This window comes from Acanthaster planci, linkage group LG02, assembly GCF_054643075.1.
Source record: "Acanthaster planci isolate LZ-2023a linkage group LG02, COTS_SCS, whole genome shotgun sequence".
In the NCBI taxonomy this organism is placed as follows: domain Eukaryota; kingdom Metazoa; phylum Echinodermata; class Asteroidea; order Valvatida; family Acanthasteridae; genus Acanthaster; species Acanthaster planci.
In genome coordinates this window covers 6,015,589-6,036,997 of record NC_141778.1, presented here as the reverse complement: position 1 = coordinate 6,036,997, position 21,409 = coordinate 6,015,589, and the positions used below count along the sequence as shown (strand labels likewise).

At 41.5% G+C, this 21,409-nt stretch overlaps 1 protein-coding gene across 3 annotated transcripts; it reads right to left on the bottom strand.

Annotated features, from left to right (window-relative positions):
• Nucleotides 1-2,352: 2,352 nt before the first annotated feature.
• LOC110985743 (uncharacterized) lies at nucleotides 2,353-19,541 on the bottom strand. 3 transcript variants are annotated; one of them, XM_022246987.2, is made up of 15 exons: nucleotides 19,524-19,541; nucleotides 16,089-16,506; nucleotides 14,089-14,344; nucleotides 12,823-12,873; nucleotides 11,256-11,469; nucleotides 10,410-10,720; nucleotides 9,836-10,005; nucleotides 8,570-8,750; nucleotides 7,805-7,903; nucleotides 7,147-7,257; nucleotides 6,632-6,727; nucleotides 6,145-6,252; nucleotides 4,699-4,806; nucleotides 3,891-4,013; nucleotides 2,353-2,882 (listed from the first exon to the last, which is right to left on the bottom strand). In XM_022246987.2, the coding sequence occupies exons 3-15, from the start codon at nucleotides 14,321-14,323 to the stop codon at nucleotides 2,851-2,853; spliced, it is 1,839 nt and encodes a 612-aa protein (XP_022102679.2). In that variant the 5' UTR covers nucleotides 14,324-14,344; nucleotides 16,089-16,506; nucleotides 19,524-19,541; the 3' UTR covers nucleotides 2,353-2,850. The 3 variants fall into 3 exon arrangements, with proteins under 3 accessions (XP_022102679.2, XP_086988690.1, XP_086988691.1); XM_087132564.1 differs by lacking the exon at nucleotides 19,524-19,541 and adding an exon at nucleotides 16,855-17,638; XM_087132565.1 differs by lacking the exons at nucleotides 12,823-12,873; nucleotides 19,524-19,541 and adding an exon at nucleotides 16,855-17,641.
• Nucleotides 19,542-21,409: the final 1,868 nt, after the last annotated feature.

Here is a 21,409-nt window from a genome sequence, read left to right as displayed (position 1 = left end):
CTCTGAGCCCTCTTTCATATGTCAATATCAGTTGGCGTTCTAGGCAAGCTTTGTAACCTTTGGAAACAGTGACTCTGCTTGATGGTGTGTAATGAACACCCATTGCTCTAAGCCGTTGTTAGAGCATTCTAGAATGAGTTGGCTACAAAACGCCAGGGGTAGGTGAAATAGTGGGCGCATTCAGGCACTAACTGTAGCTGGACCACTCACCGGTTACTGTGGTTCGTGACATCTGATACAGTTATTTTCATGTGAATGGTGCCCTCTAGACTTATAAATCATATAGCCCTAGTGACACAACCATGCCCCCCAGGGCCTTGTTCCAAATGGTTGGCCACATGGTCCAAACCATCCATTGTTCATGGGATGTTGGTCACATCAGTTAACTACAATTATCACTGAAACTTGCCCATTATTTCACAACATACATATGCATACCATCAACATACATATGCATACCATCAACATACATATGCATATCAACATACATATGCATACCATCAACATACATATGCATATCATCAACATACATATGCATACATCAACATACATATACATACCATCAACATACATGTGCATATCATCAACATACATGTACATATGCATACCATCAACAATAAAGGATATACAATACATGTACGTGTCTGTGAAATGTGCTGGTTCAGTTCAAGGCTTTGTGAGCTATGAAAATAACTACCAACCAAACACTTAAAATGCCTTCTGACATAAATACTGAAAATTTAAGGTTGCTGATTATCACAGCAGTTGTACATATCCCCAGAGATCTATGTATCACACCAAATCTGGCAAACTTTATCACATAACAATTCATGTACATGTACACTGTTACATAGAAAAACTAATTGGAAACAATCTTTATAGACAGGTAGAATTCATTGTTTTATGTGAAAACGAGTACACAAAAACCCCTGAAATCTAAGTGAATTTTACGCTGTACACTGTAAATGACACCTTTGTCTATTAAAGGCTTCTCTCAGCTAAAAACTGCACTCTTTGCTTTATGTATTTTGTCAAGGTTATAGAATCGGTATAATTATTCCAAACTAATCAAGACATACTTAACACAGGTTGGAAACTGTTTGATGGGACTTGGTTTAAACTTTGCCATTAAATTTATTAACTGATTAAGGAAGCAGATTGGTTTTGCCATGGGGCATGACATATTGCAGTGTTACGTACAACATCAGTCATCCAATCAGAACATATGCTACGTACATTCAACTCTGTCTGTGCTGTAACACTGAGTACTATTGGCTGTTATAATAGTACAGATGTCATGGCAAGATAATTATTCACACTGACACCTTCTGCAGTTATTTACCCCAGAAGGACTACAAAAAACAGCAAAAATATGAATAGTTCTACATGTAAAAGGGGAAATTTGGTGGAGTTGAAAAGACTTTATACATGTACATGTGTGTATTGTGAAGTGCCTCTAAATGCCTCTGAACACTGAAGGGGTGAGGTTGGCTTGGTGACAACTTTCCAAGCCTTCTGCCTCAGTGACCTAGGCCCAAATCATGCCCGAGCCAACATGTAGTAGGATTTACTGTCCCTACCAGATTCTGTAGGTTTCCATTGAATATTGACTGGGGGATTTTCTCCTACAAAACGGAACACTCTTTATTGTCTTGCCCCAGAAAGGAGCAGATGAAAGATGGACGACATAAATACTTGTTCAATTTCAAAGGTTTAATTGGGTAAAGTGGAACTACCCCATTTAATTGTTCAATTTCAAATACTTCACAACGATGTACATGTTGTGTGGAAGTCATATGCAAGGTCTTTTGCCCTTGCAAAGATGGCATTGTAATGGTTTAGCAACTTACAATATGGATCCTTTGCAAGAGCAGCACAGCTTATTATAATTCATGTATATGCATGGTGATTTGGCTGGATAGAGCAATTGAACGTCATTCCAGTGTGGATATGCTGTCTTGTTTCACCTTTACTGTTACCCATCTGTAGCAGATCATTTGGCAGTTAGGTGGCGTCTCATGCATGTATGTCATCAAGTCTGTGTGGAATTTTATTGTGTTACATACAGACAGTGCAACTTCAGGGGCCTTAAAACCTTGCACATTTGTTGTGCAGTGAGGGTGCAATGACTGCATTGACCAGATGTCAGATGTAAAGGGTGCACCCCTTGATGGCAACATTTCTGCAAATTCTCTGACTGAAAAACTCTTTGTAATCAAAGGTTTGAATTCATTTCTTGCAGTATAAGGTGCAACTTGCTTCATTTGTCGTTTCATGAACATGTAACAAACATGGCTGACTGTTTCCATGTACATGTATATACCGGTACACATGAATCACCCAGTGACTGTTACCCATCTGTAGCAGATCATTTGGCAGTTAGGTGGCGTCTCATGCATGTATGTCATCAAGTCTGTGTGGAATTTTATTGTGTTACATACAGACAGTGCAACTTCAGGGGCCTTAAAACCTTGCACATTTGTTGTGCAGTGAGGGTGCAATGACTGCATTGACCAGATGTCAGATGTAAAGGGTGCACCCCTTGATGGCAACATTTCTGCAAATTCTCTGACTGAAAAACTCTTTGTAATCAAAGGTTTGAATTCATTTCTTGCAGTATAAGGTGCAACTTGCTTCATTTGTCGTTTCATGAACATGTAACAAACATGGCTGACTGTTTCCATGTACATGTATATACCGGTACACATGAATCACCCAGTGACCACCTGCTTGCCGCATCATCAATCTCCCCGTGATACTCCCTGCCGCTGCAGTGTGATTTTCAAGGAGCTAGTAGTTACTCTTATATTGTGCATGACAAAACAGATACAAACACCAGCATGTCGATATTCATGGGGCACCTTCATCAGCAGAACTTCCCTCTGTAGGATTAAAAACAGGAGATACAAATTAAAATACAACAGCTGGCAATTATAAATAAAAGAGTAGTTAGTCCAACTTAAGCAAACCTCTGCCATGCTGTCTTGTGGTCAAGCTGATCACTTGCCCACCGCAAGGTGAATTCCAAGGATGACTGTATGATGGGTCATGCGAGAAGCTTGTGATTTACATATACTTGGGATTGAGCTGTAGTTTTTTAAAATTTAAACATATTGGCCTCTCAGTTTGAGTGCACGTACAGCTGCTACTCATTCATTCCTACGTGCACTCACAACTCCCGATTCATCACCAGAATGTTTTTGCAAACTTCCTCCCTAGCTGAATAGCATCCATATCGTTACTGCTGTTTCCTACAATTTGTGTCATATTGTAGTCCTATTGTGAAGTCTGTCACAAATTCATCACAGGTCATCCAGTCTTAAGCCAAGGCACCATTCCAAAATTCTTATCAGGTTGGTGTCCGACAGAATGGTCCAACGATACATTTATTATCAGTTGGCTATCAGGTTAAGTGTTCTCAAGTAGCCAATTGTAACTGATAAATGCCTTTATATTGCATTACTCCCATGGCTATGTGGTTTCAGTGGAGCAACCCCCCTCCATTATTCACTCAACACAAGTCACTGTTGTCGGTCAGATAGCCCTGTCCTATAGTCAACGATAGGAATTTTGAAATTGATTCAAATGAACTGTGACGAAAGCATTCTAGTGTCGTCGCTCACCTGCTTACTAATGACTGGCTTTATGGAAGGACTTGCAAAAGTACCTGTGATTAACTTGACTGTTTGGAACACCTTATTTGTTAGGCATGTAGTATTTTGAAAGAAAACTAGGAGGGTTTAAGAGTATCATTAACCCTAACACTCCTCAGTCCTCCAACAGGTGAAGGATTGAGGAGGGTTAGGGTTAATGGGTCACTTAGGTGCTTGTCAGTACATGAGATGCATCTGTCATACTGATCCAAGAAAATTGAAACAAACAATTCAAACCTGATGCAATTTGACTTGAATCATCACCGGTATCATCATACATTATCAGCTGACATGTCCAAAGCAGGTCGGTGTGGAGGCATATACCCAGGGATTCACAGGGGAAATGATCGGAGACACAAGCTACCAGGAACAAGAAATGTACACTTATACATGTGTAATTGCTTAATTATATAGACTTGTATTGCACTCTTGCCAAGGATTAAAAAGTTCCATTTTTTAGTCTCAAATAGGAAGAAAGTTCACTCCTACCTGTCATTAGCTTCTGCCAAATACACATCTGCTTCAATAGTGTTTAAAAGGGGACATGAATACGTACATGTACATATATATCTATTTGGCATAATACTAGTAGTACATGTAATTGTGCCTATTAAGCATTTTAATTATTTAGAATTTGAATACTGAGAGATAGTTTGCGGGTACACCATGTAGAATCTCTTCTATGAGAGTGGTGGCTCTTAGAAGAATCGGCAAGTGTGTACTTGACGTTTCTACCAGAATGCTCAGATCTGGTCGTCCTCATGAGTTCACACTCACTGGTTCTGGTCAGAACCACCACTCTCACAGACTTGATCAATTCCACGTTGTGTACCTGCAAATTTTCAGTCTAGCTTTCACCATGCAAAGTTTCAAATCGTACTTAGTATTTGAAAGGTGGAAAGCCAGCCATTGTTTGCTCACCACTTCTAGGCAAAGAGTTAATATTGTGAGGAACCAAGAGAAAAGTCTACAGCTGAAGTGTTTGAATGGGCTTGACACCCTGGAAAAGAAATGTCACTGGGTTAAAATTCAAAGTGGTACTCACTGCAGTTTGCCTCATCTCTGAAGTTCCCGCAGTCATCTGTTAAGTCACACATGCGGTTATGAGGTACACAGCGGGAATTCCCACAATCCATCTGGTCTGCAGTGCAGTCTGTTATAGGAATCACGGTATAGTCCCAGCAAAGAGATAAAAACAATTGAAGCAGAAAGGCTCCTGTATCATTATGCTGTCTGGGGTATGTTACTCAAAAATTGGTTGGGTGGAAACTTTTTGTTTATAAGAACATGACACTACCAAACTGTTTGATGAAATGTCCGACAAAAGACAGATGTGGCTGCACTTGTGACAAGCTGGAATGTGTAGTTTGGCACAGGAGAGGCATAAAGTACTGTTGCCCACTTGTGTAGTGGGCAGGGCTTAGCAGATTGGTCCTTTAGGAGGGGCAGTTAACGAGAAATACAAGGCCAGCATAAACAATGGGTGATAGCTTGATTAATTTGTGATTGCCACATGAACAAAAAACTTTAAATGAAATGTCACAGAGAGTATAAGGTGTCAAACAAATGCAGATTGGTGATCTGTCTAAACTGCCTCTTAATTATGTGCTACATTAGTTTGCTGTGTGTCCCAATCTGCCCTGGAAATACATGTTATATGTACCTAGCACCATGTTACTTAAATTGGACATTCACCTCCACACTATGTGTAGGAGACATGGGATACCAGGATAGTGCGTTGTGTTACTGTGAGATATCCAGAATACAGGATTGGAATATGTTACCCATGATTCACCAGATACAGATGTGAAAGTTGTCTAACTTTACTTCGCAGGTCCCTGTAGCGAAGGTTTTGTGCAGGCACACTTCTTTGCATCTTTATGTACGGTATTCGTCTTCAGTGTGTGAGAACTACATTCTGTTATTCAGTATATGAATACCACACAGTACCCAGCATCCTTTGTGGGTTAAAAGTATTGAAACATGCACTGTATCATTAAAATGGTCCCAGCTTTTTCGGGCCAACTGAGGGTGCTGTTGCTATGTCTGTCAGGGAAAAAACACTGTCCAGTTTCTGTACTTTTGATGAAAACATTTTTATGAGTAAGGCTTGTTCACTGGCTGATGATTACCAAATACTTTAACATAAAGTAAAGGAAATTAAGGGCAGTAAATTGTAAACTACACCTATTTCTGCAGTATTTTTTGCACAAATCCTGCAAAATTTGACATTTTCCTCCTTGGTTGACATCACAGCTTTTCTATGAGTGTGGCTATTTGCATTAACATAACAAAAGGCATCAAATCACATTCTTAAAAAGTCAAAATATGGACCCCCTTAACATATACCGGATATGATATCTGAAGCCGTTTTACTTTTCACAAGGTTTCTCATGAGGTACAGGACTGTAAGGTGTTTAACCATATCCTAGGATATCCTGTATCCAGGATATTCCCAGCATGTGATTGGATAAGGAAAAACATCACATACTGCAGTTCAGCTCATCACTGGCATCCAGGCAGTCATCAATACCATCACACCTCCAGAAACCAGGCACACAGATGGAGTTATCACAGCGGAACTGACTAGGACTACACTCTGTTGACATTCAAACAAACAGAACACTTGATACATTTTTACGTTCAATCTGTGTGATAGAGGAAATGAAAGGCATGTCTTTGTGATACGTGCTTACAGCCAATAACAGTTCATGCTTAGAATAAAAGTGAAAGTATTATTTTTTTCATGCTATAGCACAAATGTTCTTACTGGAAATCTTCGAAAGTTGGGCACATTTCAATCTGGACAAATTGTACCTTGACTTTTTGGTGACATTAACTGTACATTCATATTTACATTTGCACCAAATATGAGATTCAGTTTTGGTTACAATGTACATTTGGCAAATACTGCAGTTCTTGAGATAAAAAAGGGGTATTTTTCTGTGCAAAATACAGAGTGTGCACTGGAGGCTTACCACAGTTAGTCTCATCTCTCAGAGTATCGCAATCAATCTCTCCATCGCACATCATCTGAGGTGCAATCTGCTTGCCATCCCCACAGTCAAAGTAACCTAAGCATAAGATCATGGCAACAAGCACGTACATCAAACACTATAACGGGGAGGATTTCTGTGCCTTTAACCTAAGAATAAAGAGCAAGACATGTCTGTTTCAAAAAGTTGATTTTTCTCAGTGATAATTATTTAGCACTGAGAAATCATTTATCAGAGCACCTTCCCTGTACAGTGTGCCTCTTGGGAATTGCCAATGGCTTATCAAAGACTTTCAAAAAAGCAATTCAATTTCTTTTCAGATGGCACACTCAAACAGCAGACATATGAACCTCAGGTACCAAAGTTAATCAGAGTTGTGAGAAATGTCAGTGTGAATAGTTTTTCTCCTGAAAATGTTAACAACTAAGGCCTTTTCTTTGCTGACACGAGAACACAGTGTAGCAGTTTGATTTCTTGACGGACTCTCCAGGCCTTACTGCAGTTACGTTCATCACTGCCATCACCGCAGTCATCTTGTCCGTTGCAGTGACAGTAATAGTCCATCTTACACAGGCCATTGTCACAGCGAAACTGAGTCTCTGCACACTCTAAAATGAAGCAGAGCATGAAAAAATAATGACCCACAGTTCCAATATCAAGCAGAAGAAGTGGAACTTTTTATCTGGATATGATACAAGGGAAGATCCAGGACTAAGTTTTTTCGAAGGGGGGGGGCTAAATTTTTTCAGGGGACTCAAAAATTTGGATCTTTTTTTAATTTAACATTTTATGTCCTCTCTAAGGGGTTAAGCTAAATTTTAGGGTTTTGACATGCTGTTGCGATCGAGGAAGAGCAATGCAATGGTCCCTGAAACTCCCCCGCTGCAGTTTCACAATAATAAACACAAATTTACAAATAACATGCATGGAGCCATGAGCAGTGTGTTAGCAAGTCTGGTTTATCTTTTCTGTTTTCTGCAATTTACGTACATCTCTTGAATATGTAATTAGGCTTAGCGTGTAACCACTTGTAATTTTTATTCAAAGTACTCATAAGAAAAGCTGTAGCTTTACCAGCTAGATTTCCTTTTATGCAGCATTTTGTTTCTGTCCATTAAATATGCCATTTAGTGAGTCTCCTTTTTTTACACTTACCACATTGTTGCTCATCACTCTGATCATCACAGTCAAAGTGCCCGTCACACACCTGATCAGACCAAATCGATCTTTGACCTTTATCACAGCTAAATAATTCTGCAAATAAGGCAGAAAGCCACGCAGTTATATAAGGTACAATTTTTAGCTTTTGTATGAGACTAAACGTAATTTGCAGTTGAATTGGAAACATTCTGGCTAATGGTCACAGAATGAGCAGCTGCGCCTCTAAAAATAACAAGAAGAGCACACGCTTGTAGTAAGATCATTGATTTGTGACAGCAATGTTATAGTCTTGGACCACTGGTCTTATTTGGCGCTCTCTTGGGTGTCGCTGTTTTGCCTGAATTGTCTAAAATTCACTGTACTAAAAGCCAATTGCAAATTCTTTCTACATTTTTTTCTACCTTCTAGAGGCAAAGTGTTCCATTGAAGGGAACAGTGGCTGTACATACTTGAATCCTGAAAATTCCTGCAAAACCTTCTGAAGGATTTCAGAGTTAGGCTCAGGACTTCCACTGGAGTTAAAGTAGTTCATGATTTTTGTCTTCCTTGAAAAAGGTTTGAATTATATTTATATCACCTTGTGGAAAGCACATGAACATAGGTTGCTGGTAACTTTATTGTGGTAAAACTTGAAGTCCACTCCTCACTCTCAAATCTCCATTAACTTTTATGAAAGGAACTCTTACTTTTTTAAATGGGTTGATTTTCTAAATGTTGGACAAGCAGTCAAAATTGGGCCTGTTTTCAAGCTCTACTCACGTGGTGGTAGATGCCCATTAATCAATGGTTGGATGAAGCTCATCATTGTAGTCACGTTAGTATAGTAGTTGACTTCACCACATTTCTTACCACCGCTTACCAGGCCGACGATGTACCAACTTCCCTCCTTACCAAGCTCTGTGTTGCTGTTCAGACATACCAGCCCACTACCACTGTCAAACTGTGGGGATTGAAGGGTCCACATGCAATTATGCAGTTATTTTACTACATCCTAAAAACCCCAAGCACCTTGGTGTTTTGGTCAACCTTATTTTCAATTTCTATTTACTATTTCAACAAGCATTCTGGTGCATTTTTGGGATGTTTATGCTGAAACATGAAAATTTCCACATTCGGCAAGGCAAAACTGTGATGTCATCTATCTCAGGAAGAGTCAATTTGCAACTGCTGGTTTTTTTATTGTTATTATTTTGCTGTCCAAAATTTCCTTTTCTCTAAGTGATTAATTTTTATTTTTGGCAAAACCTGTACAAGCAAAACTTTTTCCAAAATTTCTTTTATTGAGCAAATTTGGAGTTTACAATTCAGACAGAAACACATAGACACTGGACAGTGCCACCCCTCACTGACATGATGGCAACGGTGCCCTCATCAGTTGTCTATGAATGGTTGGAGAATTTTAAATATTTAATACTCGTAAACCCATAATAAGTTGAAAACTGACCATCGTCTCACCACCGATGGTCGCACACATTATTAACTGTGCCCCAACATTACGCTTAGGGCCCGTCCATAAAGCATGTACGCACGAAATGCCGACTTTTCAGACCTCTCTCTTCCCTCTACGCATGGCGTAGGCAGTGGCTCCAACCCCCTCCCATACGTATGCACATTTCACAGTTCCGGAAGACGCTGCTGGTCTTTGTGTCATGAGTAATGATGTGATTTACTAATAATGGGCGTTGGCACGGGAGGATAAATGGTGGTTTGGATGGTGGAGAATACTATTTGAATTTCGACGCACAAAAGCTGATTCTGATAGTTATTTGTATGAGAACGTGTATTGATATGATGAAGATTCATTAAAGGCAAATTTTCGGTTTGCATACGATATGCACTGACCCCGTCCCCCTCTGTACGCATGGTGAGCGCAACGGCACCAACCCCTACCCCTTTATGCGAGCAAGCTTTATGGTCTGCCCCTTTGTGTGAAACCCTCCCATGCAACGTGTACACTTTAATACATCCCAGTCTTTGACCTGTTGGCTTGCCCCTCCCGATTTTCACAGCCTCTATTAAACTCACCTTGCATGCCCCCGCCCTGTGTCCACTAACAGTTGGCAAGATTCCAGCACACAGCTTTTGCTCATTGATCTGCAGCGTGTGTCTTGGGGAGATGGTGGAGGCAAAGGCATAACAGTCTTCCCTGGAAAGGAGCGGCATGGCAATGTGCGTCTGCTCTGCTCGAAGAAACACTGCACAAAATATACATGTATATACATATTTGTTTTAGCGGTATTGGAGTAATGACGATGAAAATAGAAATTTAAGGTAGAGTGTGGTCACAAGGACTCTCTTATGTAGCAGTATACACGACTATTGGTTTGAATTCTGACAGCGATCCTCTTCTGTGCGTTCCTGCCGTGGGCAAGACACTTCAATTCTCTCCAAACTATAGAGTCAAAATCCCTTAAATTAGATCACGCCCCCCACGGTGAAACAATTATGGAACATCAGTTTGTACGAGACTAGTGTGCTTTGTTAGATTGATTGCTGTGTTATTAAATATCAAGTCAATTCCCCCCTATAACTGTCAACCCTACTCTTGACAGCTCGAGAAAGAAGATCATGTGTCTGTTTTCTTCACTTGTCAACTCACACTGTGGTTTAATGCTGCCCCAGCTGGCCAGGTAACACTCGTCCTCCGGGGTGAATTTCATCCCTTGCTCGGGGAGGCAGGCCGGCATCACATAGCCGCTACCCCACTCCAGCGGCCGAGCCAACCTCAACATCGCAATGTCGTAGTTATCGATTCGCCTCTCGGCCAGATACCGGGGGTGGATGTAGAACGTCCGCACTGTTGCGATTTGGACGTTGGCATTGTTCTTCACCGTGTGGTTCCTAACAGTGCTTCCTGCGTGGACTGTGAACTCACTCGCGTTGAGTCTCTGCCAACCGTGTTCCAAGTACCTTTTCAATTAAGTATGAAATACTGACAGAAATAAGTGCACGACGTAATGATGAAGCAACCAAATTCAAGGTGATCAATGAGAAACTAAGTCTGGATCTCAATACAACAGGAGCATTTTTTCTTTCGTAAGTAGAAGAAATACTATCGTTCAATTAGATTTCAGTTTTTAGAGATATTTTGTAGGAGTTATTGGTATTTCTGTATCAACGTTTGCTTTAAACAAATGATAGCTGTGTAACTTTATGATTAAGTAATTGGTTTATTACCTCAGGCAATTTTGGTCTTAGAAAAGCTACATTATTAATAACTGAATACATGTATGATGCTAAGTGAAATGCCTCATATTGCAGGATTTGCTACATTTTAAAAATGTTCTCAGGTGGCATGCCCCAGGACCCCGTACTTTGGGGATATGGATGCCAGTAGCCCCAAGCCACTGCAATTTAAATCCCTCCTCTGATAATCCGGGCTACATCTCTGCCCAGTCTCCTCACAACAGGTCTACCGGCGCAGAAAAAATGGTGGTATACTAACATACAATGTGCTGCGGTCATGACCCAGTCGGTAGTGATCACCACTCCGCCGCATCTGTACCGGCCCCTGTACTCCACGGCTACCTGCCACGGCCATTGGCCGTCTGAGGAAAGCACACCGTTCACAATCCGCTTCCTCCGCTTGGCCGAAAATGCGGGTCTGGTGCCGCACTGGAGGGGTTGTACCCCCTCAGTGGTGACTGGGAAGTTGGACTCTTAGGACGAGTGGAACAGAGAAAAATCAGGACACTATACCTAAACTTTTGATACAGGAGGTTGAAAGTTGTTAGGAATCAGTGGAACACTGGGCATTTACCTGTGCCGTTGATGTTTCAGTTAACTGGTGAATTCCAAGTCTGTCACTCACCGACGGATTTTAGACAGTAGAGAAACTATGATGGTATATTTCGTCAACCGTTGCCCTATGGGGTTTAAATTTTCAAATAACGCATGTCGCGCCAGTTCCTAGTGAAGTGGAAGTTTAAAGACTCACTAAAACAAAAACGAGCACAGTACGTTGCAGTTCCCAGATAAGCTTTATGAACCAAATGTTTAGCAGCTTGATGATGTAAGTGAAATAAACTGCTGTGGAAGTTAACTTCCTTTCCAACACAAAATCACATGCCCCGGTTTAAAGATGAGTATTATTTTAAAAAGAAAGCCAAAGGCCTGTCAAAAGAGATAAATAATGTTTGAAATTACCTGGTCAAAGAGGCATTGGTGCCACAAAAGAAGTAGTTTAAATTTTGTTCAGGAAGTTCTTGAACCTAATGATTACAACTGATGCCGTTTATCAGGCGCAGAACATGCAGAAGGGCATTTTTCCATTAGGAACCGGAAAAATCTTTTGAGTCATCCATCATCCTTCTCTGGAAACTGTTTCAAGGTAACTCGATTACTTTACATCAGCATGATTTCACACACGAAAACAGAACTTCCCAAGCTCAAATTAACTTTTTTTTTCTTTTTAAGGTAGTGTCACGTTTACCAAGTGAGGACATTTCCTTGAATGACACTGATCCACTCCCAGTCAATTTGCAGACAAGGCCTGCCCTAGGCTCCGTTGGTAACAAGTGACTCTTATAATGTAGGTGACGCGCCTACTGAAACAAAGAATAAGGATTCCCAGGCACGAAAAAACGACTTCAAAGCCTGGAGAGAGAGTCGGGAAATTGCTCATGGATTTGTGTCGCGGATTTGTGTCGAGAGATGTCCACCAGAAATGGGAACTGCCGAGGCTTGAGATGGAATTCTTCTTTATAAGGATATTTCGGAAGTCGAGGATTTCAGCGGGCGCTCTGAATTTGGAGTAAGGAAAATTAGAGGGGGGCTTGTGAGGGTACTGGCCTTTAAATTGATTGTAGCACTGAATTTCAGACGAAAAAACCAATGGGTAAACATAATACACGGAATTCTAACTGAAGGCGGACTGTACACGTGAAATCTTGAATGCAGGCCTATGCAAGCGAAATCCGACTCAGCGGCTAATTGGCGGTTGCACTGACCGAACAAAAGCATGCACAGTCATTCAGTTATTTATTTGAAAACAATGCAAGCGATAAACCTACCTGGAAATTGCATATTGGAGGTCTGGTTTCTGTTCGGCTGTGAAAATAAAGCTAAGGGAATGGGTGGGATGAGCGGGTATAAAATGTTAATGCTACTTAAAGTGCTACAAGCATTCCCATATTAAATACATAGTTTTTATATGCACACCATGTTTAACATTGTTTAAAGCACAAACAGCTACGGAAACTTTTATCCAGAGACTTCAGAGAAAGCCAACACCATTTTGTTTTCCCGGTATCGGAGCAAATACTTTGGTTGCAAAATGGAATAATCGGAGGCCTAAACACATACGTATAAATTTCCCCGCTGCTCTTGGGTTATAAAACGAGAGAGATATTAGATGTTTGGATGTGGTACATCATTTCTTCAATATATTAGGGGCGGATCCAGGGGGCGTAGGAAGCGCACGCCCCTCCCCCTTTGTTTTCACCAAAGAAAAAATAAATCAATAAAAAAACAGAAAAAGAGGGCGAAGGAAAAACAGAGGGGTCATACTGCCTGATACTGTACCACAGAACGCCTAGAACACAACAATGCCCAGGACTCTACTCCTTGTGGCTTCGCGCTACGCGGTCGCGGCTACCATTGCTGCTTTCGTTACCCCCCCCCCTTTGGGATATCCGAGATCACGCCCCCCCCCCCTTCGGGAAAATCCTGGATCCGCTCCTGTATATGATTTAGGTTTATAAATTTCGAGGAAATTCCGTCCACTTGTAAATGTGGTTAGTTTAATGCATCGTTCCACATAAACACAATAACTTAATCAATAATTCGTTGTACAATCGCGTCATCTCTAGGAGAGTTTTCGATAAAAACATGGGAAATACAAGGATATACATCTTACATGTGTGACTGTAATGTAGATGAAGAAAGTGTTCAGTTTAAAAGGTACAAACTTTCTTTCCTTAATTTAACATCACATAATACTGATAATCTGGATTCAGTCTTTAAGATCATTAAACTCTGACTTCAACATTTCAGCCACGTCCCCTCAGTAACAAAATAACGGAACCCCTTTTTGTTAGGTAATTCTATTTCTCCAAAGATTTGATCGTAATTACCAGTCGATTATTTTGACGTTAATAATGTGCATGTGCAATGCAATTTACACTGCTGTATGATGTTTAATCGGGCAGGAATGACACTCTCAGCTGCAGAGCTGTCCAAAAATACCCCCCTAACCAAACTACATCAGCGCACAGAACATAATGCACCAGCACGATTATGAACATCACAACCCAATCAGAAAATGTCAATAAGCTTACCATTGAAGATCAGTACGACGGCAACCACCGCCAAGACGCTCAAGAAAGCAGCGCACACGACTGGCTTAATGGGATTGTGTTGCCGTAGCGACACGACCAGGGTTTTGTGGCTAGGTATCCACGGGGTGCCGTTAGCTAGCGGACTCCGCGAGTACACCGCCCCGTCTTCCACTGCGTTCGGCTGTGGCGGGGCTACGCTAACCAGGTAGTCGTTGTACAATCTCGTTTCTGGCATTGTGGCACTTTTGTTAAAAATCTGGCCATGGGAAGAAAGGGTTATGTCTTGAGAAGGGAAGTCTTTTTATACATATATAACAAAGAGGTATTACTTTTTTTATAAAAGAGTAATTTTTGCGTCTGGTAGATGCTTACCCTATAGTGGTTTCTCCCCTTTACTGGCATGCAGGTACATTACAGACGAAAAATGTCCTTGTTTTAATGCAAACATTGACTGCGATATAGGCCCTATGTGGATGCAAGGGTATCAAGCCTGTGCCGAAATTTCAACTGTGGCTCAAAGATTCAGACATGCATTTTGATCAAAAGAATGACACATTTCCTTCTACTGTGTTTAAAGGGATATATGAGATCGCTGTAGTTTGTCATTTTGGGGTGTCGTTTCTGTGACAGTGCATTGATATTTATACATCCCAATATACCTGTTCAAATCTCGTCTGGGTTTTTGTGTTGGCATTGTGGCTGTCATTGTTTTGTTTTGTTTGAAACTCGAGCGTAAAACTGACAATTGACCTCGTGTGGGCATTGACGGTGTTGGTTTCAATATGCAGCGATAAAGCTCCGTCACTTCAAAAGTTAAGGACTTATTTTCGCATCGAGCACACTGCGGACGAATACCTACCGCAGTATGTGGTCTGACTAGAGTCTGAATTCTGATTGGCTTCCACCTGTAATCGCGTGTATGTGGTCTGACTAGAGTCTGAATTCTGATTGGCTTCCACCTGTAATCGCGTGTGTGGAAAAACAGCCTCAAGGACGAGGAGGTCAGACGGGATTACGAACATATGACCATTCCTTCCTCCATGTTATGACAGACTGCCTTAGCAGGGAGGCGATGATGAGCTACTGAACAACTTCAAGACATGCGACGGGTTAACGGCACCTTTTGCTTTTTATCAGCAATTTACCTAACACCCCTGTAGGCCTAGTTGAGGCCTTCACAGTGTTAACAGTGGGTTTATCATGTGAAAACACTGCAATAGTTTTTCAGAGCAAACGGAAAATTTCCCGTCGTACTTGCGCTGTTTGTCGGATCATTGCGGAGACTGTTTCTCATATCATGGGGACTAATCTGGCCTTCTAATAAAGGGGATGCTTACTGGCTAGAGCAAGCCGCAATTCGCAATGACGGAGATCTGCGGTTAGAGGGAAAAATGACCTCCAAAATATTTCTGAGATCAAGACGATTTGAGAACAAAATTTATTATTAAGACTCTGACTCCAACGTGATCAAGCCAAGAGAGAAGTGAAGTCTCCACCACTACTACCGCCACCCACAGACATGTACTCCTCTTAGTACAAATAAACAAAGTAAAAGTCCAGTTTGCTTGATTCTTTTATTTTCCTATAGCTCATCACTGCACAGAGCTTTAACTGGAGATAGTGAGATAGCAGAGGGGGATCTGTCTTTTAGAAAACGAGGGGGTGTTGATGGGCGTACTGATGGGATGCCGTGCTAAGGGGGTCCGAAAGCATCATGCACCGTTCCCTGATGAAAAGAAAATTCTACTATTGATGAATAGACGGCGCAATTCTCGTCCACGATTTTTTTTATACTAATTTTCGTCATTTCACTGGTAGCTCATTTAGTGCGCGACCGAACGGGGGGGGTGCCCTAGATCCGCCTTTGGGTAGGTGCTTGGGCTCTTAAAATGACATAGCTTATACGGAAAACAATATTGAGAGGGACACAATCCAAGCCAATTTTGAACACAACACATTTTACAGTGTATAAATCGAACGAAGTGATAGCCGACACTTACCTTCGGTTTTAATGGTGAAATATGCTGATGAAGCTACTGTCCTCCTCTTGGGCAGTCGTTTCGTAAACTTCAGTATGACAACATTCGTACTTGAGATCTTACTTGAGATCGTCACTGGTATGGATTTTCCGTCCGAGCCCCGTCGCAATTAAGCGACCGCCGGCGGTGCACAGGGAATTGTCCACCGGTAGTGCCATCCATTTCCGGCGCTGGACGAGCAACCTTGAATGGGAAATCCTCATAGATATCCAATTTTCAGTTCCTTTTTTTCAATATGCAAAACGTCAGGAAAAAGATTACATTCCCGTAGTCCGGTTGGCTATTGCGTGTCACCAAAGTCCGAGTGCACGCAGGCCGACTTGTTTTTATTCGATGGTTGATATATCTATATGACAGCAGTTGAACGGTGATCAATTAACTAATAACAGAAAAAGAGACACAGATGCACATTTACTAAACTTAGGAGACCTATAACAGATCTAATGCTACGCTTTAGCCTGGTCTGGTGCGTATCTTGAGTCCAAACGACACTGTTTTTATTTCATAATATCCATTTTTAACATAGTTTGAACTTATCAAATTTCATTTATAACAGACAACCAGACGAAATGACAGCAACATTCCGAATTAGGCGAGGCTACCACATTCGACATGTTGGGCCAGTATGTTAACTTTAAAACCAAAGGTCGTGAGTAGGTACACTGTCCCCAAACTGGCCACTTCTTTCGCAAAACACACCAACAGAGAGCTGCAGAAATGAACGCACCACAGGATGATTTGACAATTGATGAAAACTTCTCACGTGGAACCAGAAATCACTTCTCCGACAGACCGGATTTGCTAGCTGCTGCTGGGATCCTCATTGGAAGGCAGTCGTGCAGTGTTTTCGGTTAGGTTTCCCGGAGCGAAAAACACTATCACACAAAAATCGAACACAGTTTTTATACTGCTATGGGCGAAACAAAATCCTCCCACGTTCACACGAAAGGTCTCAGTTCACTCTCTGCTTAACGTTCGGTTTAAATCGCATTACAGGTGTGGAAGTTGTCTCGCTCACTCTCAGCAGTCGGCCTGAAATCCACGCATAGCTGGGCAATTTATCAGGTAGTTGAACACGTCCGTAGTGTACTCCAAGATGGACTCGACGGAAGTAGAGCTGTTGAGCCCTCTGCCCCTGTCGGACTGTGGACCGGCTTTTTGTTGGTTCACGTCCAGTAATCACCGCTTTATTTCCTGGCACTTCAACGCTCAGCTGGTGATCAACGACCTTCCGTTTCCCGTTATGCCTGTCGATCTACGCGAGTTCCAACCATTAATATTCACAACAGTTGACGTGATCAAATTCTCGGCACATGCAAGTAAAACATTCACCCCCTGCAAAGCAGACTGTGACATTGTGCCCGACTGTTATCAAACTGGGCGGGTGGCTGCAATAATAGGGGGAGACCCAGTGTTCCAATGTGCAACGTAGGGACTACCTCTAATAAACTGAGCAAACCACTGCAGTCTGTACTCCGGTGACGGGGACATTTACTACATGTAGTTGAGTTGATTTTTGTCAGTGTTTTTGTTTTATTTTTTGTTTGTTGGGGTGTTTGGTTTGGTTTGTTTTTGGGCGGGTTACTTCTTATGGTGAAATCAACCAGCTGTGATCGAGTACTATCTAGATATTGTGCAAAAAGCGTAATTTGGTAACAACAGTATTTAGAAGAACAAGGTGTGATTTTGAACAAAATTTAATCCCACCAATACCCCAACAATGAAATAAATAAACAAAAAAAAAATTAAACATGGGTCCCTAATATGCTATTGATGTGCCATCACATAAAAATGATGGTGTTATTTCAGAAGCCAAAACACGGAACCCAGTATCGCGGAATTTAAAAGGTCAAAAACAGCCAACCGCATCTTTATTTGTATGACCTATGATACGAGACCGACGAATGAGAGACTTTGAGACGTTCAGTGGGAGCAGACAGCTGGTCCTTTTCCCACAGTTGTGCGCGAGATCCGAACTTCAGCGCATGCCCAAAACTGTGCGCGTATGCGCGTAGAATTAGCAAAATGTGCTCACATGCCCAGAACTAGCAAAGTGGACCAGTTTGCCGATCTCCAGGATCACGACGGAGATCAATGGCCGCCGCCACCCAACCTCGTTCCCATGGGTGCAATCTTACCACGGCACGTTGGTTCCCACCATGCCTTGCGCAATCTCAACCCCTGGTATTGTGAGGTTTAAATGTCCCGCTATTTGGGAGATTTAAATTAGAATCGTAATCGATGTCTTTACGCGCGACGTAGATTTATGCGTACGTGACGAGCAGGAGAATACAGAGAGGTTTAGTTGCACGTTCTATGTGAACGCGAAAAAGTGTTGACTCTTGCTGACGTCATTGCTTCGTGCGTGTTGTCTTTCACTCCCGGGTATTTCGCACGGACGTCCAATGCGTGAAACAAGTTCACGTTGGATCAAAACGTAAGAAACTGCAACTTTTTTGGAAGGTTTAAAATTATGCATTGAAGTAACATTCGTGGATATGAAATTGACATTTTTGGAAAGTGCAAGGCTATGCAGCTGGGATTTTTTCATGCTTGGTTTATGATGACCGATTACACTTATTTTTTAGAGATTTACCTGAGGTGATTGATCGTTTGTCCTTTTATTCGAGTGTTTTGGGAAGATGTACATTTTGTGCGGGACGTGCATCTAAACGTTCAAACAGGAACAGCAACGCGTGCGCAACAGCCTGTCCAATCAGCGCAGCCATGCGCTGACTCATGCGCGCACTTTGCTCCCGAAAGACCTTGAGCTTTAAAAATACTGAACTAGCTTATTATAACCATGTTTCCTACCTCCATGTTATAACCAAAGTTGCAACCACTGAGGAATTATGAATTTCAAATCGGACTTAAGCCTTGAATAGAACGCGTCCACAAACTTTGCTGCTGATCATTAAGTTAACACGGTCTCGTGAACATGTGGTTAAAAAGACAACAACAAAAAACAAACAAAATAAAACTACCCATTGCCGAATGGTTGGTGAAAGAAGCTCGTGAGAACAAGTGGTAGATAGGCCGAACACCCTATGTTGTCAGATTCAAGCTCGTGACCTGACAAATAACTCTCTTTCATTTCTTATTCAATACATTCACACACTACCAGCGTGACCCAGTCTTCCCGACGGGAGGGCTCTCTTCGAGTCAAATCTACCAATCATTCCATTGTCCTCAGAAACGACACAATTTTCCCCAGCCCACGAATTACGACGCACTTGCCCTTTGTAAGCTTCGTAAGTCTGCTGCACGGATGTTCCGATATGATGCGGGAAAAAGCCCCAATTTTACACTTACTATATGATGCATCATTCATAATGTGATGTGAAGTGGGCGTCAACTACTGCCTATAGACACTAGCAGGAAACGCTGGCTACTTACAGACTGTATTTCCATCGCTGCCAGTCACACTTTGCAAGTAATATGAAGTGTGAAGAGACAACAACCAGCGAATATAAAGAATCAGCCACACAGCAGCACGGCTATCTCTACACCGCATGCTGGTATAGGGCGCAAACTAATTACATGTACATGTACAAGACTGTCTTCGCTATGACTGTTGATGAACAAATGGAAATTAGCATCATCGGTTGTCAGCTTAGATGCTCCCGGAACTTTGCCAATGTAGGGAACAACGGGTCGCCTTTGGGGAAGAAAATATTCCTGGCAGGGTTTTTTCCCTGAGTAATTTGATTTTTAATGTCGGATCTTATACATGCTGAAATTTGTTCCTAGATGAAAATCCTACCTCTGTACTTTTTCGTCGTAACCACCTCGAATCATGATAATGAGTAGATGGCCATACTTTCCTATTAGGTGATTAGTAAATGGGCCCTGCTCCAAATGGTTTCGAGATTATGATTGCCCTCCAAATGACCCTTACGTTAAGATGTAATGCTTTCTTGTTTATATGCATTTTTCCGATAGAATCATGGAGTCTGACAATCCATAATAATGCGACATATTAATTTACTTAATTTGTCCTGCGACTCGTGACTCGGATTCGTAACTTGGGCTCCAGAAGTCACTGGAGCTGAAGTAGCAAAAGACACAGACAAGGACATGGACAGCAGTTCCAGATGTGCGATTACCTTCGTTTACTTCCAACGCTCTTCCCGGCATAGCACATTTGTAATCAATTCAAATTAACAGGATGGCCAAATAATTAAAATCTTTTTTCTTCGTATTTTGACCATCCTCGTATCTTTGTAAATTTTCTTGAAAGGGTCCACTTTGATGACATTTTTCTGAGATACACTTTTCAATGCATGAAATTTATCTGACACCTCCCTTTGGTTCAAGAGCATTAAAGTTGCGTCTCTTTGAGTATTTATAAATTTGCACACTAGTCTTTTCAAGAACAGCTGAGAGTGCTGCTGCTGTGATGTCATTCAGAGGGGGCTTATTTCTGTCTCATTGTTAACTCATAATTTGCTCATTGAAAATATTTCTTTGAAAGGATTACTCTTTGGCTTTTATTTCCACATACATACACAATAATGAATGGAAAGGATAAATTCAGAACAGCAAAATAGAACAAGTCCAGCATATTTTTTGTGGGTGTGTGTGTGTTCACGTCAATGTATTTTTGAAACTTTTATCCCTGAATACAAATACAGTATTGTTCATGAATACAGAAATTTGCATTAGCTTAAAACAAAAAGGCACCAGCATTCCCGTTAACATAGCGAAACAAAGATCAAAATAGCAGAGACACAAGGGTGCATTCGTAAGGGGTTATAATGTAAAAACTGCACTTCGCAGACCCTTCCAGACACCAAGTCCTCACTATTGTGTAAACTGTCAGTTGAATATTAATATGCCATGAGACAGATGTCTGAAAATCAAGCTTGTATGAGTACATTTTAGAAAGGGTCAGCACAAACTACCCTTTTATTCGTATACAACTACAGTGAGATGACGATTTGGGAAGAAGTGAAAGTCCAATCAGGTCAAGATTCCATGTGCATTCTTAAAGTAGTACAGCAACGATGACGTCTTTTTCCTAACCTCACAATACGGAGAATAAAAAAACCAACAAGATTGCCGGTGTGTCACGACATCGCGTGACTTGACATGCGAGCGTGGGATTTGAGGTTTGAATTTCTTCTGTCTTCGATATGGACTGCCTCAAGGCGAAGACTTCAATGTTATTTCACGATACTGCAGTCTTGGCCGTTGTCATAGAAACCTTATCAAAATACTACAATTTCAATTACATCTCTGTATTGTGCGCCAGACCTACAAGGTTTGTCGAGTCGCGGGCC